Raw genomic sequence first — 16,704 nt, 5'->3', positions numbered from 1 at the left:
CATGACCAAGGTGGGGCTTGGACTCAGGAGTTGAATGCACTACTAACTGAGCCAACCAGGCACCCTTTTCATCTACTTCCTATTTCTTCTCATCACAATAGTTCAATCCTCCAATTTAACTTCAGAAAACCTCTTAACTATTTAACCTCTTACTTAACTAGTCTACTTAACTAGTCTATCAACATTAAACATTGCCCCATAAAACTTGTTCTCCTCAAGCTCTGCCAAAGATACAGTTCTAAAATATAAATGTGACCATGTAAAGTAACCAGCTTGAAAATCTTCAACAACAGCCAACCTACAGCAACCCATCTCCTTAACACTATACGAAAACCATTATGGTCTATCCCCTGCATATCTTTTCATCTTTGTGTCCTTCCACTCCCAACCTCTCATTTCATGGTTCAACAATACTCCATATTCTTCTTTATGCCTTTCTACATGACATGCTGCCAGTATGGAATGAGATACACTAGCTGCTTGGGTGAAGTGATTCATTCTGGAAGATCTCAAGCACTGCCTCCTTGTAAAGTTCCTCCCCGCTGGCCCCCATCAGCAGTCATTTAGGCTTCTTGCATTTCTTCTATACTTTGTACATCTCTTATGGAAGTCACATTTTTATTACAAGTCCTTTTCCCCTGCTAAAATAGAGGAGCTTACTCTTATTTCTCTAAGTACCATGCCTTGATCATAGCTGGCAAACAAATATTTAAAATTCAATATAACTAATTTAACACTCCATTAAGACACAAACAACTTAGGGGCGCCTGGGTGGCTCAGTTGGTTGAGTGACTGCCTTCGGCTCAGATCATGATCCTGGACTTCCGGGATCGAGTCCCACATTAAGCACCCAGCTCCTTGGGGAGTCTGCTTCTCCCTCTGACCTTCTCCTCTCTCCTGCTCTCTCTCTCTCACTCATTCTCTCTCAAATAAATAAAATCTTTTAAACAAACAAACAAAAAAGACACAAACAACTTAATGATGAACATAAATCCTTTCATATAAACTGTTTGCAGTTTCACACATCATGACACCATTTCTTATGTGCTTTCCATTACATGTTTGTTTTGTCTTGTTTTTTAAGTAGGCTCCACAGCCAATGTGGAGCCCAAGATGGGGGTCAAACTCACAACCCTAAGATCAAGACCTGAGCTGAGATCAAGAGTCAGACCCTCAACCGACTGAGCCACCCAGGTGTCCCTTCATTACATCTGTTAACCCCTCTACCTGGAATACCCTATCCCACCCCTCCCCTACCGTCCAAACTAGCTAGTACTTATGTATCCTCTAAGATAAATTTCAGGCATTACATCCTCTAAGTGATCCACCTTAGAACTACTACATTGGTTTAGACATACCCAAGATCATTATTCTAAACAGTTTGTAAGAGGGGCACCTGGTGGCTCAATTATGATTCTTGATCTCAGGGTCATGAGTTTAAGACTCATGATTGGCATGAGCCTACTTAATTAAAAAAAAATTAAATAGACATTTTATAATAATTACTTGTGTTCATGTCTACAGCTTAAAAATGCACTATTTTCATCTCTGGAGTCCTAGTACCTAGTGTATTGCCTAGTTTTAAAAAAGCTGTACCATAAACCTTTGCAAAATCAAAGGCAAAAAATGGTATCTAATTTATCTTTTCATCTTTAATTCCTATCACACTAATTAGAAAGTACTGGTTGAAATAAATGTAAGTTTCTAACTGCTGATATTTATAGGTCCTTAGTGGTTTTAAATGCTGTTTTATGATCATTTATTTTATCAGCAATTAATGTTAATGAAAGCAAACACACAGTAAAAGGACAATGTTCTTGGTTTCTAACTCAGTATCTAATATAGTGTACACACCTAACAAACTAAATTTCAGGTTCTAAAGTTATTAAAACAAATACAATTATTTATAATATAGTTGAATATATTATAATACCGCTTCCATTTTTAGACTTCTTCTGTCCTGGTTTCTTCTTTGAGGCAGTTGCTTCAGAGGGGGGAGTGGGCTGTTTAGTAACTGGGACAGGTTCTACTTTTTTGCCTGGAATCTTTGACACGTCACTTTCTTTGGTGACCTGTTCTTCTGCTATAGGCTTGTGTTTCTTTTCTTTTTTCTTTCTTTCTCTGACACTACTTGAAGTTTCAACTACATTCAGTGGAACAGGTACAACCTGCTCATCTTCTACAGCCAAGGCATCAGATAATTTAAAGTCCCGGGGTACACTCTCAGAATCAGATTCGTGAAGGTTCCCATTCTGAATTTCTTTCTTTTTATTCTTTTTCTTTTCCGCCTTCTTTTTATCTGTTTTGGTAGGAATAAGCTTTTGTTCTCTTTTCTGCTTTGCAAGAACTTCATCATATAATGTTTCTTTCATGAAAAGCCAGAAGAAGAGGAAAATTACTGTAATAACTACTGAAGGAATAAGGACAATAAAATATGTTGACTCATAAAACTCCATGGTGCTTTTGTTAATGTGATCCTGTAAAACCTAAATGTGGGGAGAAAAAAACAACCTTGAGTCAGTATTGTAAAAATTAAGCATGCAAAATTTCTGCTCTTTTAAATAGTATTTCAGATCTAATCTGATATACAATCTAAACAGGTTAATCGCTTAAATCATACTCTTGTTTTGCCATCTACAATTCAAATACACTATGAAAAAAAAATGTGTGGCAATAACTAAAGAGTGTAACACATCCTGCTATTTTTAAATCATGTGAAAAGATCCTCATGGGAGGAAAAGAACCTAGACATTCATTACGTTTTTTTCCCCAAATATCAACTTTTGATGTTTTATTAGTATTTACCTTTTTTCCTTTTATTAGACATTAGTTAATGCAACTATATGTGGAAATAGAGGCATCAACTATTACTGAAACACTGAGTATTCATTAATAGTACCATACTTTTTTAATGATTTTTTTTTAAGATTTTATTTATTTATTTGACAGAGATCACAAGTAGGCAGAGAGGCAGGCAGAGAGAGAGAGGAGGAAGCAGGCTCCCTGCTGAGCAGGGAGCCCGATGCGGGACTCGATCCCAGGTCGGGGGGAAAAAAAGGCAGTTCATTCCTTCACTTAGAGATTTAAGCCCATTCACAAACTCCTAGCACCTTAATTTCAGGGACTAACAGCCTCATGATATAATGGGATACATCACAAATACGGAAATATAATAAAGACAAAATCAAAATATTAGGCTTTATCATTTGGTATTAAAATAAATTACAAATTAGATGGTTTTCTCTTTTTTTTTTTCATTATATTCCTTACTACAAACAAAGTACATACTGCAAAAACAAAGCTGGCCGTCATAAACTTTCCCAAATGCTAAAAGATAAAAGAGGCCTTGCCTAATCAACAGAGTTAAGTCCTACTTTTAGATTAACCCAATAGTTACAGAAAATAAAGGTAATGCTGTGGTTATCTAGATCTGCCTTGAATATAAGCACTATAATCCCTCATCTGAAGGGTGGTTACAGCTAAAATTAAACCCCAAAGTAAGACTGATTCTGATGTTTAGACTCTAGATATCCTTATTCCTATAAATATGTGTAAGCCACATAAATATGGTTTGTAATCTTGTAACTCTTACCAAACTCATTGTGAAAAAAGGCAAGGTATTGAATGCAGATAAAATTAAGCCTGAAGACATGCTTAAGATAAAGCTGGTTAAATTCAACTTTTGTGCTTTTAATGTATAAATGAATCTGAGAATTTACGTTTTTAAATTATCCACTGAAGTCTCAAAAAGAGGTAATGGTTAAAGAAACAAAATTCTACCTGAACAGAGGAATCATTCTGAGAATTATTTTAGACCTTTGAAAACATCAGCTTTACAAACTGAATAAATCTGAGTTTAATGCTTTTAAGACCACCAGAATGATTTTAATAGGACTTGAATTTTCCAAGATAAAATAAAGCTATTCACAGTGGTCTCTATTAACTGCCAAGATAGACCTAGAAATCTTTTATTGATAATAAACTTAAGCAAATTATTTAAGTCTTTCAACTTGCTTATATCTCATTTTAAAATGTGGGGTATACTTTTTCGAGTTGGAACCTGAAAACAGAGTTGTTTATTAGGCACACTCTTGATCTTTATGATTAAAACAGCATTTGCAGGGACACCTGAGTGGCTCAGCTGGTTAAGCCTGAGCCTGACTTTGGCTCAGGTCAGGATCTCAGGGTCCTGGGATTAAGTCCCAAATCGGGCCCCTTGCTCAGTGGGGACCCTGCTTTTCCCTCTGTTTGCAAGTTCTGTCAAATAAATAAATCTAAAATAAAATCTAATCAAATAGCATTTGTTAACACTTCATACTTCCATAAGCAATTTTTAATGGTATTAACACAACCCCAGACTTACTTAGACAAGGTTTTAACAAGTTGAAGTGGAACAGGAATCACACACTAACAAAATACTAAAAGAAACTAAACAGAATTGTTCTTCCCTGATAATTCATGAACTCTCCAGATTTTTAATTGATTAGACATATTTTACTGTGTCTGTTAAGTGTTACTAGTCAACCAGAAATGCTTTCAAGGAGCAGAGACCACGTTCTATTTCTGGTTTTTTGTTTGTTTTAACCTTACCATCCATAGGCTACCCATAGCCTATCTAACTTAGCTGGGGATTTGGGGGAAGAAAAAGGACAAAACAACAAGTCAATACCCAGATTTTTAACTTGGGGAAGAAAAGACACAAAGGCACTTAGCAGCAGCCATAGACGGTCAGATCTAAGGGGTCAGATCTAAGGGGTCAGATCAAAGTCAGATCTTGATGAACAACAAACCGCAGCCATGTGCAGCCAAGGTCTTAGGAAAGCAAGCCAAGTAAGAAGCAAATGTTCAGGGAAAAGAGAAGCCATAAGACCACAAGAACTCTGAAACACACATTCCTCAAATGTTCTGACGATTTTCTCATTTCCTTTTCCAAGTCCCATATAAGCCTGGAAGAATCATGATTCCCATCTTTGGATTTTCAGGAGATTCTCTTTACCAATTTCAATTCACCTTCTCTTGAACTTGCTTTCCACATCTATAAGAGCCTAACAAGAACACCGAGACAAATTTAAAGTCAAGAAAATGCTTGAGTTTCTTTAATCCAATAATCCTGATACTTAATCCAAGACATTTGTAAGGAAAAGCACAGATAAAGATGTTCACAGCAAGAATTACACATAATATGAAAAACTGAGAAAAATATAAAATATCCAACATCAAAATGGGTTCAAATATCAACTCAATAAAACATTGCTATTAAAACTGTAAATACTTGGAGCCTGGGTGGCTCAGTTGTTAAAGCATTTGCCTTGGGCTCAGGTCATGATCCCAGGGTTCTGGGATTGAGTCCCACATGGGGATCCCTGCTTAGCAGGAAGCCTGCTTCTCTCTCCCATAACCCTTGCTTGTATTCCCTCTCTCAAAGAGTCTCTGTCAAATAAATAAAACCTTTAAAAAAAACTGTAAATACTTAAAAATTAGTTTTGTCAAATTCAATTCAATAAAGCTAAAGTGTCAAAACCATAATTTTACTTGTACAATCAAGACATTTCATGAACAATAGGATATATAAAGATGATTTTTTTTAAAGAGTTGTGCCAGAATCATGGCTGTAGTCTCACCAGCCTTAAGATTTTAGTTTTATACTTTGTTTAAAATAAATCCATAAAAATGTTTAATTCTTTCCCTATTTTAAAACTGGCAAATAAGTACTACAATATCCATAATAAACAAATGAAAATCAAAATAAGAAACTTCACATTACATACACAGGTAGAAGAGTAATATAAGGAGAGGGGCACCTGGGTGACTCAGCCAGTTGAGCATTTAACTCTTGGATTCAGCTCAGTCAGGGTCATGAGATCAAGCAGCTCAGCAGGAACTTGCATGAGATTCCCTCCCTCACTATCCCCCCTCAAGTGCAAGCACACACATGCTCTCAAATAAATAAATCTTTTTAAAAAAAAAAAAAAAAGTAATTTAAGGAGAGAAAAGAGGCAAAAAGCGACTGGGAATGAAATCCAGAGAAATACAAAGAAGAGCAAAAGTGGGGGCAGGGGAAGACAATGGAAAAATAAAAGGAAGGGGCAGGAGAAGTTAAGACAAAGTTAATTTAGCTCAGGGTGACAGGAATCAAGTTGCTCAAATTTTCTCAGTCCACAATATGCAACTCAATGTAATGTTTGTTGAGTTCATAAAACACAGAGACAAATGGCAACTCAGGTTTTGAGATGACAGCAAAATTCACCAGCATCAATAATTTCTCCTCACTATTCCCTTTGTAATATTAATGAACTTCAAACCTAATCATTCCTTAAGACTTAACAGATTCTAACCTGAATGTAATTAACAGTCAATGGTAGACAGGAATGAGATATCCATTGGATCATAAGAAATGTAGCTCAAACTCTTCTCAAAAGGTATTCCATACCAGTGGCCTTAATATTTTATTTAGACTAAAATCCTCCAAAAAAAACTGAACAAAGACCAATCCACTTCCTCAAAATGCAGAGATGCCTGGTCAGTCGTTAAGCATCTGCCTTCGGCTCAGGTCATGGTCCCATGGTCCCATGGTCCTGGGATCAAGTCCCACATCAGACTCCTTGCCCAATGAGGAGCTTGCTTCTCCCTCTGCCTACCGCTCCCCCTGCTTGTGCTTGCTCTCTCTACTGCTCTCTCTCTCTCTGAAAAATAAAGTCTTAAAAAAAAAAGTCTAATATGCTAAGGTGTACAAAAGGTTTCTGGCCTCCTTAAAGAGTATACAGGAATCCCACGCTTAAAATCCTGCTCTAAAATAAGAGATGAGAGTTTTCATCCCTGCCCTACCAATAAAGGTCTTAGAATTTTAGAATTTTTTTTTAGGTCATCAGAACAGAGAAACAATATTTAAAATTCCATTTCATCTGAATATATATTATGAATGGTAATCAAATAATTTTAAGATTCCATTTACCAGTCCTTATAACTTAATTTGTTCATACAAAAATTGAACTCCGTTACTCAGTTAAATCTTGTAAACTTTTCAGAAGACTTAACATTCTTTTTGTATTAATAATGTAAAACCTAACATTTTAAATGATAAAAAAATAAAACTGAGGAACAATTATTATAATTTCAACCAAATCACTTAATCAAAAAGGATAAAACTATATACATAATAACAGATTCACTGTTTATAATGGTAAAGCAACAAAACTATCTAAGTGTAGGACATCTACAGAAACATCAGGCATTTAAAACATCACACCATTTGGATGCCTGGGTGGCACAGTCCCTTGAACACAGACTCTTGTTTTTGCTCAGGTCATGACCTCAGGGTGGTAAGATCAAGCCTGGCTCAGAGCTCAGTGAAGCATCAGCTTGAGATTCTCCCTCTCTCTCTGCCCCTTCCCCTAGTGTTCCTGCCTTCACTATCTCTAAAATAAATCTTTAAAAATCACACCATTTAAAAATAATTAAGACAGTGTAATGCAGCAAAATATATTACACTAACAAAAAAGCTAAAAATTATGTTGAGCACAATTATATACATATAGATATAACCAGATATTATACTGAAAAATGAGAATCACTTTTTAGAGTAAGATTACAGATATATTTAATATACAGATGACCCTTGAACACCATAGGTTTGAACTGCACAGATTATGAGAGCTTTTTTCAATACATAAACTTTCATTTTTGATAATACAACAGTGCTATAAGTGTATTTTCTCTTCCTTATGATTATCTTAATAATATTTTATTTTCTGTAGCTTACTTTAGCTGTAGGAATACAGTATATAATCGCAGATTACACAAAACATGTTAACTGTCATTAGGAAGACTCCCAGTCAACAATAGGCTATTAGTAGTTAAGTTTTGAAGCAGTCAAGTTAAATGTGGGTTTTTGACTGCCTCTAACCCCCGCATAAGTGTTCAAGTTTTAAATCCTTCTACATTAAAACAGAAATTTAAGTAACCATCTTGAATGCACATTATACTCTTAAAGGTTTAAGTAAGCACAAATAAAAAGGAATTGGTTACATGTTATAAGGAGGGAAAACAAAAAGAATTTGATCAGTATACTACTGAATTTCAAGTAAATATTAGATTTTAAATTCTACTTTCTTAACACCATAGCATTTCAGTTACTCTTGTTTCTGCCATCATTTTCTTTAACCTAAAAAGATTTAAAACAAAGGGTATCCAAAAAAAATTTTTTTTATCAAGTCTGCTCATAAGTTGATAAAATTGTGTTAACTGGGATGACTCAAAGAATTACTGGGAAAACAACAACAACATTTAGACTAAAATCCAAAGAAATTCAAAGTCAATTTTTTTCCATTGATATACACCAAACATAGTAGTAAGCAGGCACATTCGTAAAAAAGCAATCAACTGAGGGAAAGATAGTTCTCAACCTAGGAATACTAAATTTCATTAAAGTTCCTATATAAATCAATACTATCTGGACAACTAAATGAACATACCTTTAAAATATATACAGACACTCAAAGTAGCTTATAGGAGCTTTATTCAGTATACAACATAGCTATAATTCTGTAAGTAACTATGAAGCCTAAACTAAAAGCTCTTACTACAGGTTCTTTATAAAAATACTGTTCATAAGCAAAAAAGAGATCTGTAACCTGATTGCACTGAATCTAAATCATCTACATTCCAAACATGCCACTACTCATACCATGTCTCCCTTCCTTTAAATCCATAATAACATCTTACGTTTTTTAAATGAACCAGTTAATTTTTTATGAAAAATGGTTTATGGAAAGTACAGTGATAAAAAGTCTATTATTGGTGGGTAAGTATTTAATCAGATTTTCATTCCACAACAGAAGTATCTATAATTTTTCCGAACTCTTCTTGCTAAAATTTAAGAGTAGGCATTGTGTTGTTGCTAACCTTCAAATACAGTCTGCATGTTACAGTCCAAATATATCCTAAGCCAAAATAAATTAAGACCAATGAATAGCAGTAGAATAAAGCACTAAAATGAAAGAGAGTCTTGACTTTTGGTCCCCTTCTGCCCTAGCTCCAGGGGTCTTTTCTTACAAAGCTCTTAAGGTCAAAAAACCCACATATCTTGGACTATGAAGCCAAAAAATTTAAGTGGTCCCAAGATGGTGGTGCCCACAGTGCCAGAAATAAATGCACACACCCTCTCTGGTGGAATGCTCTCTCAAGCTAGGCTCCTCAAGATACCCAAAGACTGTCATCCAAGTAAGATTTCACAATCCAAAATGACAGAACACAAGATAAGCAACCATGAGCAATAGGCAACAAAAACAAAGTAAGGAATTAGATCCCTAAAAATTTAAGATACTGGAACCAATAGATTACAACATACACAAGTAAGAGGGAATTGGGAAAATAAGAAAAGAACTGAAACTACCAAAAGTTAACTGGGTAGATATGAGTCAATCAGAACATTTACAAATAAAAATATAAAATTTAAAATCCAATGGATACATAAAACATAGATACAAGGAAGCCAATTAAAATTACTATTTCGGGGCACCTGGGTGGCTCAGGGGGTTAAGCCTCTACCTTCAGCTCAGGTCATGATCTCAAGGTCCTGGGATTGAGCCCTGCATCGGGCTCTCTGCTCCACAGGGAGCCTGCTTTTCCTTCTCCTTCTGCCTGCCCCTCTGCCTACTTGTGATCTCTCTCTGTCAAAGAAATAAATAAAATCTTTTAAAAAAATAAAATTACTATTTCGCTAGGCCAAAGAGATCTGATGAGAGTAAATTAAGTTAATGCAGACAGGGACACTTAGGTCGAACAACAAACAGGGAAAAGGCAACTCTTAGAACATAGTGAAAGTGATGGAGGAGATTAACACACTCTTCATGTCTAGCTAGGCAAGTTGGTGGCATGGGGACTATTAATAAGAAGTTGTTAAATTATATACATTTTGAAGGTAAAGACAAGATGATTTGCTGAGGACTAAACTGTGGGGTATGAGAGAATCAGCAAAAAAAAAAAGTCAACTCCAAAGATTTTAGACAACACCAAAACAACAGAACTGCCCTTTACTGAGATGAAGGAAATGTGGAAAGGACAAGATTGGGGCTGAAGATCACGAGATAGGTTTTAAACAGGTGGAGATGTCTAGGAGACAGCTAAACAAAAGTGGGTGACAGGTGAGACATGCAAGCTGGAGATACAAATTTAGGAGTATTCAGCACATGAATTATACCTAAAGTCAATTAACAAAAATCAAGATCATGCTACCCTGGTGGCTAAATGAATGGTGTATGAAGAAGGAGAGATGGATTAAATTTACCAAATGGCATCTTTAATAAAGTACAATGAAATCTAGAAAGTGACTATTGGATTTAGGAACAGAGACTTCAGTGTTGATTTTGGCTAAAGCAGTAGTTGTGATGAAAACCTGACTGAAATGAATTCAAAAGTGAGGATGCCAACAGGTGTAGACACAACTCTTCGGAAGAATTTCTATGAAGAGATTATAGAAATGAAATGGAAGCTAGAAGGAAATATGAGCTTGAGAGTTTGATTTTTAAAAATAGAAGAAAGAAATTACAGCACGTTAATATACTGACAAAGATGATCCAGTAGAAAGCGAAGATTGGTCTTGCAGGAGAATGAAGGGCAATGTTTTCAAAGGGCAAGAATAGGGTTTGGTGTACAAGCAGAGAGAGTGGTCTTAGATGGAAGCATAAACTTGTGTAAAAACAGAAGGAATGAAGAGTCCATAGGCACCTACACAGGCAAGGGGATAGATATGGTACAGAAGTTTGTGGAAACACTCTTCCACAATGCTGCCATTTTCTTAATGAAATGGGGAACAGTTATTAGTCCAGAGTAAGGATAAAAATGATGGTATTGGAAGTCCCACTGAGAACACTGTTTTCAGTTAACAATTATAATTAACAATTATATTGTTAATTTTTTATTCTTGGTAAATTATTTGATTGTCCAGTTAAATTAAAAAATGTGAATGGAAAATGCAGGATGCTTTAGCAGTGTTCACAAACTGATCTGCTGACTTTAAATGAATTCGTGCTCTTGCTGAGGAAGTTAAGCATATAGTACCAATAAATCAGACCATAAAAACCAAACCCGAACCTCCATGTAGTTCTACTCCTACAGCTCAAGTAGCATTCCTACAACTAGTCTCCCTTCTCCTAAAATCCTAGAGTACTTTCCATGTACACATTAACAGAATTCTATGACATAGGAAACAATCTATCTAACAAAGGGAGGCAACAGTCTATTGCAGTGTGGTAGAGATAAAAGGACAATAACAGAACCCAAATCTAAGATGGAACCAAATAGATAAATATTTAGTTTACTGTATGTTATTCCAAGTCAATAAAGGCTGCATCATTTACATCAAAGGAAGACACCAGATTAAATTTTTAAACATTAAGAAAATGTATAAAGTACTAAAAAAACACAAGAAATAAAAGACTCACCTTATTCTGTACAGTTGTGTATGGTTAAAAGTTCACAACTGTATTGTACCTGCAGTAATAATTTTTTAAAACTTGATTCTAGGGGTGCCTGGGTGGCTCAGCGGGTTAAGCCTCTGCCTATGGCTCAGTCATGACCTCAGGGTCCTGAGATCAAGCCTCACATCGGGCTCTCTGCTCAGCAAGGAGCCTGCTTCCCCCTCTCTCTCTGCCTGCCTCTGCCTACTTGTGACTTCTCTGTCAAATAAATAAATAAATAAGTCTTTAAAAAAAAAAAAACCCACTTGATTCTACATATCAATAAGAAAAAGACACCAATGAGAAAAACCGAAGCCATTAGCCACTTCCTGAAATGGCCATCAAAATATAAAAACTCATCAAAATTTCCATTCTCTAGTCAGTTGCTACACCAAAAGCATAATGGCCCCAGAATCCACAATAAAACTATAAATTCATCTTTTAAAATAAGATGAAAAGATTTCAAAGTTACTAAAATATAATCTAGTAAATGAAACACTGAATTGCCTGACATGGGAATTCCATTTACAACAGCTTTTCTAAAATTAACTTTATAGACTACACTGAAATCTCAAAGCTGTGGTGTAATTTCTTCTTTTAAACTGTAACACACAGTTATTTCTGTGACTCATACCTTATTAACACACCTCTTAACTTATTTGAAGCAATACCCATTCTAAGGCACTGCTACTCCAATCTGAAACAAATTCAACTAATGCCAGAGATGAGTAATAAAATTTAATTTCTCCATTTGATATTATGTCACAATACATAATGAAGCTTCTATATTTTCTTTTAGCCAAGCTTACTTTTTTTAAAAAAATACAAGAATAGATAAATCAGTCTGAACAGCTTCTTCAAGAAATTAAAAAGGATCTGCATAGCTGGTAGGTGCTGAACGTTAAACCAGTATCTTTCAGACTTCTGTTTAACCATCAAGCCCAAACTAGTCCATTTTCTCAGGAAACACCATTGCATAAAACCTCCATAAGTGGTAATCTTGTTAAAAGTTTATTCTGTAAAGAAATCTAACTTCTGATAATAAAACAAATCAAAAACTTTAATACCAAAAGCACACTTTAAACACACAGTATTTCAAATAGGTTCCATGTCCAGCATGGAACTCAATGCAGAGCTTGAACTCACAACCCCAAGATCAAAACTTGAGCTGAGATTGAGAATCAGACATTCAACCACCTGAGCTACCCAGACACCCCTAAATACTCAGTATTTCAAATCAATACATAGTTTCCAAAGACACGAACATAAATCATCAAAACTGTTCAAAAATGAACATTAGGACATAAAATTCACATCAGTAATATAATTGTAAAATAGCTATACCATATACAGAAGACTTCCTTCCCTTAACATCTATAATCTCGATTTACCTTTACCTTTTCTTTTTTATTTTATTTTATTTTATTTTATTTATTTATTTGAGAAAGAGTCACTGAGAGCGAGCATGAGAGAGGAGAAGGTCAGAGGGAGAAGCAAACTCCCCATGGAGCTGGGAGCCTGATGTCCTCCGAGATCATGACCTGAGCTGAAGGCAGTTGCTTAACCAACTGAGCCACCCAGGCACCCTACCTTTACCTTTTCACTAGACTTTTAGGTTAGAGAGAGCCATCCAATCCAATTAGCCATTCAAAGATTGGACCCACCTGAATGGTCAGTGAGTCTCTGTTTGAAAACCTAGGACGAGCACTTCCCATAAGCCCCTTTTATAGCCTTAGAAAGTTGTTAGAACATTTTTCTTGGTTTTGATCCAAAATTTTATCTCCCTATAACCTCCTCCCAAGGTCCTACTCCTGCCTAACATCACGAAACAGGTGCAATCCACCACCAAAAAGTAGTTCTAATGTCTGGTATTAATTTAATTTACCAGCAAACAGAAAATCTACTTCAAAACCTGTCATCCCTTAGGAAAGCCTGATTAGAGTGTTAAAAAGTTGCATCTAAGAGTTATTTTATCAGCCTCTTTTGTTCATCACTTTAGGTCACTCAACAATGAGAATACTAAAATGATAAAATGTTATATTTATTCTTGCCTGTTCCCAGGAAAGGCATAATACTAAAAAAAAAACATCATTTCACAAACCAAACATGAAATGCAAATGAAGAGACAAGAATGTCAAATACTATCCAAAAAGACTGAGGGAACTACTGAAAAAGCTTCACTTAGTAGGAAACAAGAATTTTTAAAACTTGCCCAAGAACAGCCAAATAAACACAGAAGAAATAGACCAAATACATATGAAAACTTTAGTATATAATTGACAGGCCATTTCAAATCAATACATAAAAAATAGATTTAATAAGCAGTACTAACACAAATGACAGCCATTTTCATAGGAAAATAAGCCCCCCACACCTCAATAATATATGGATCAAAGTTTTAAAGGATAAAAAATTAAACCATAACTAGAAGACAGAAGTGTATTTCTTTGCATTTTAAATAATCCTGTTTTGAAAAAGGCTTTTCTGTGTCTCAAGTAAAACCAAGGGCCATAAAGGAAAAGACTGAGAAAGCTGACTAGAAAAATTAAAGATTTTTACGGCAAAAGAAAAGTGACTAATCACAAAAAAATGACCAAGGTCTGACTGCCCTAACTTACAAGTATCACTTAAAATGTGAGAAAAAGATAAACCCAAAGGACATGTTAAGAAGGTTCTCAAGGGAAAACAAATATATACAATAAATGTATTTTTTTTTTAAATGCAACCTCAGTCAATTTAAAGAAATGCAAATTTCTACTTAAACTGGCAGGGCAAGAGAATGTGAAAATAAGGAATCACAAAGGGGTACAAGGAAAATTTTGGAGGTGATGCATATATGTTCATATATGTTCATTATCATGACTGTAGTGGTTTCTATGTACACATCAAATTTACACATCAAAATTTATCATATTGTGCACTTTAAATATTTGCAGTTTATTGTGTGTTATATCCTGATAAAGCTGCCTAAAATATCAGACATAAAGAGGGGAGTATGAAAACCAATATTCTCATTTAGCTTTTAATTATAAATAGTGTAATCTCCTTGGAGAGAAATTTGGGGAAATCATTAAGTATAAAAATAGTGCATACTCTTTGACAGAAAAAAATTCCTACTCCAGAAAAGCCACCAGACATCCATATTATATAGATCTAATCACACAAGTACAAAGACATACCCAACAGTGCTCACTTAGCAATGTAACTCTGTGAAAACCAAAAAGAACTGTATGTCCAGCATTAGGGAAATGACTAAATAAGCCTGTAATAGAGTTTCACATGTAATATGGTAAGACATTGAAAGAAATATTGCACATAAGTCAAACACACATAAAAAGTTGCAGAGCAGTATAGAGAGAAAACTACCTTTCACGTGACAGAGTCATGCTCATACATACTTAGAAAACCCCTAGGAAACATCAGAAACCATTAACTCTATGGTGATTTCTGGATACTTTTTTTGGTAACTTTTCACTTTTTATCCTTCAGAATGTTTATATTTTCCCATCATGCATACATTAGTTTTATAACATAATTTAAACTTAATTTTTTTTTAAAGATTTTATTTATCTATTTGACAAAGAGAGATCACAAGTAGATGGAGAGGCAGGCAGAGAGAGAGAGAGAGAGAGAGAGAGAGAGAAGCAGGCTCCCTGCTGAGCAGAGAGCCCGATGCGGTACTCGATCCCAGGACCCTGAGATCATGACCTGAGCCGAAAGCAGCGGCTTAACCCACTGAGCCACCCAGGAGCCCTAAACTTAATTGTTTTTAAATTACGAGTTTATTTATGACTTAAAAACCAAATTGAGGAATCCATGTGTAGCACTATGACTGAACACTCTTCCAATTAAATATAACAAGAATTGTTTTGCTCTAAAACAGGCACGTCTTCTGGTATTTAAGGGAACTCCTAAGGAAGGGGGAAAATCAAATAGGAAATGAAAGTGTTAATGGCCATATGAGGCAAAGACAGAAGACAATGAGCTGCACTTGGGGAAGTGGAAATTAGGTACTAAAATTGAGACTTTCGAGGGTTCCACAGTCAGCAAAGGCTAATTAAGAGGAAGAAATTCCCATATTTACACAAGAAAAAGGAAAGCTTGTCCCACTTTTCCTACCATTCAAAAGCTAACAGAAAGTTTTCATAAAGATTTTTATAACCATGGGTTCTGAGATTTGCATCCACAGTCTCTGCCAGTCCAGAACACTCCCACCCCTTCAATCAAAAATAACACAAAAATGGTGCCAATGTCCTGAAATCCGCTGGGAAAAAATTTCTTCTACCCTGTCGAGCCTACACCGTACAGTATTTACATTCCTCCAGAAAGTGAACTTACAAAACAGGGATTATACCTCCAAGAATTCCAAACAGAATAATGTGAGAGAGTATTAAAAAAAAACAAAAACTTTCATTTGTTAGAAGGACAAAAGAAATCACATACAAGAAAGAAAACTCTTAAGACCAAAAAGATTAGAAAGAACAGAAGAAATTGTGTATGAGCATCCTTACATATGTATACATACAGATACACAGACTTTTAAAACTAAACAGACTGATAATGATAACTAAAGAATAATAAAACAGAAAGATCTCATCAAAACTGATAATGTGGCACAAAAGAATACATTAGAGAAAACATGAAAGAAAAACTAATAGACACAAAGGAAAGAATGTGAAAAGGTCCAGAAGGTCAAACGGCAATTCAAGGCGAGAAAAGAATCAAGAAAGGTAGTATTTGATGAGATAATAACTGAGAATTTTCAAAAACTATTGAAAGATTAGAACCTTCCAATTCTAGAAGGGCAATAAAATCTAGATAGAATACACATTTAAGAGTGTGTGTGTGTGTGTGTATACACACATATATATTAATATACACTTAAATATATATATATATATATATATATATATATATCTTAAAACAATGTAACAGAAGATGCAATGGTCTTAAAGCAATAGGAAAAAACCTATAAAAAATTAAATTACATTTATATACTACTCAGCAATAGAAGCCAAAGGATAACGGAATAAAATCTCCATAGAAAAAAATTACCATTAACACAAAATTCCAGATCCAGTAAACACTGGAATATCTAGTTTTCAGAAGCAGAAAAGACTGTACAAACAAAACAGACTGCTAATGTTGGCAAACAATTAAAAATAACTGATGTGAAACTTAATAATCTAAAATGCAGTTTTTAAAATGAGCAATACTTCCTATCAGAATACGATAGAGAATATTACAA

General features: G+C 34.9%; 1 protein-coding gene across 5 annotated transcripts in view; it reads right to left on the bottom strand.

Moving 5' to 3' along the window:
- Positions 1-16,704, bottom strand: part of KTN1 (kinectin 1) — a 108,109-nt gene that overhangs the window by 72,243 nt on the left and 19,162 nt on the right. For all 5 annotated transcript variants that reach the window (XM_032344296.1, XM_032344298.1, XM_032344299.1 and 2 more), the window contains exon 2: positions 1,934-2,486. In XM_032344296.1, the coding sequence (XP_032200187.1) occupies positions 1,934-2,456 (523 nt within the window). In that variant the 5' untranslated portion in view covers positions 2,457-2,486. The remainder of the gene's footprint in view (positions 1-1,933; positions 2,487-16,704) is intronic.

The sequence above is a fragment of the Mustela erminea genome, chromosome 5 (genome assembly GCF_009829155.1).
Source record: "Mustela erminea isolate mMusErm1 chromosome 5, mMusErm1.Pri, whole genome shotgun sequence".
NCBI lineage: Eukaryota > Metazoa > Chordata > Mammalia > Carnivora > Mustelidae > Mustela > Mustela erminea.
This window is presented reverse-complemented; position numbering and strand designations above follow the sequence as displayed.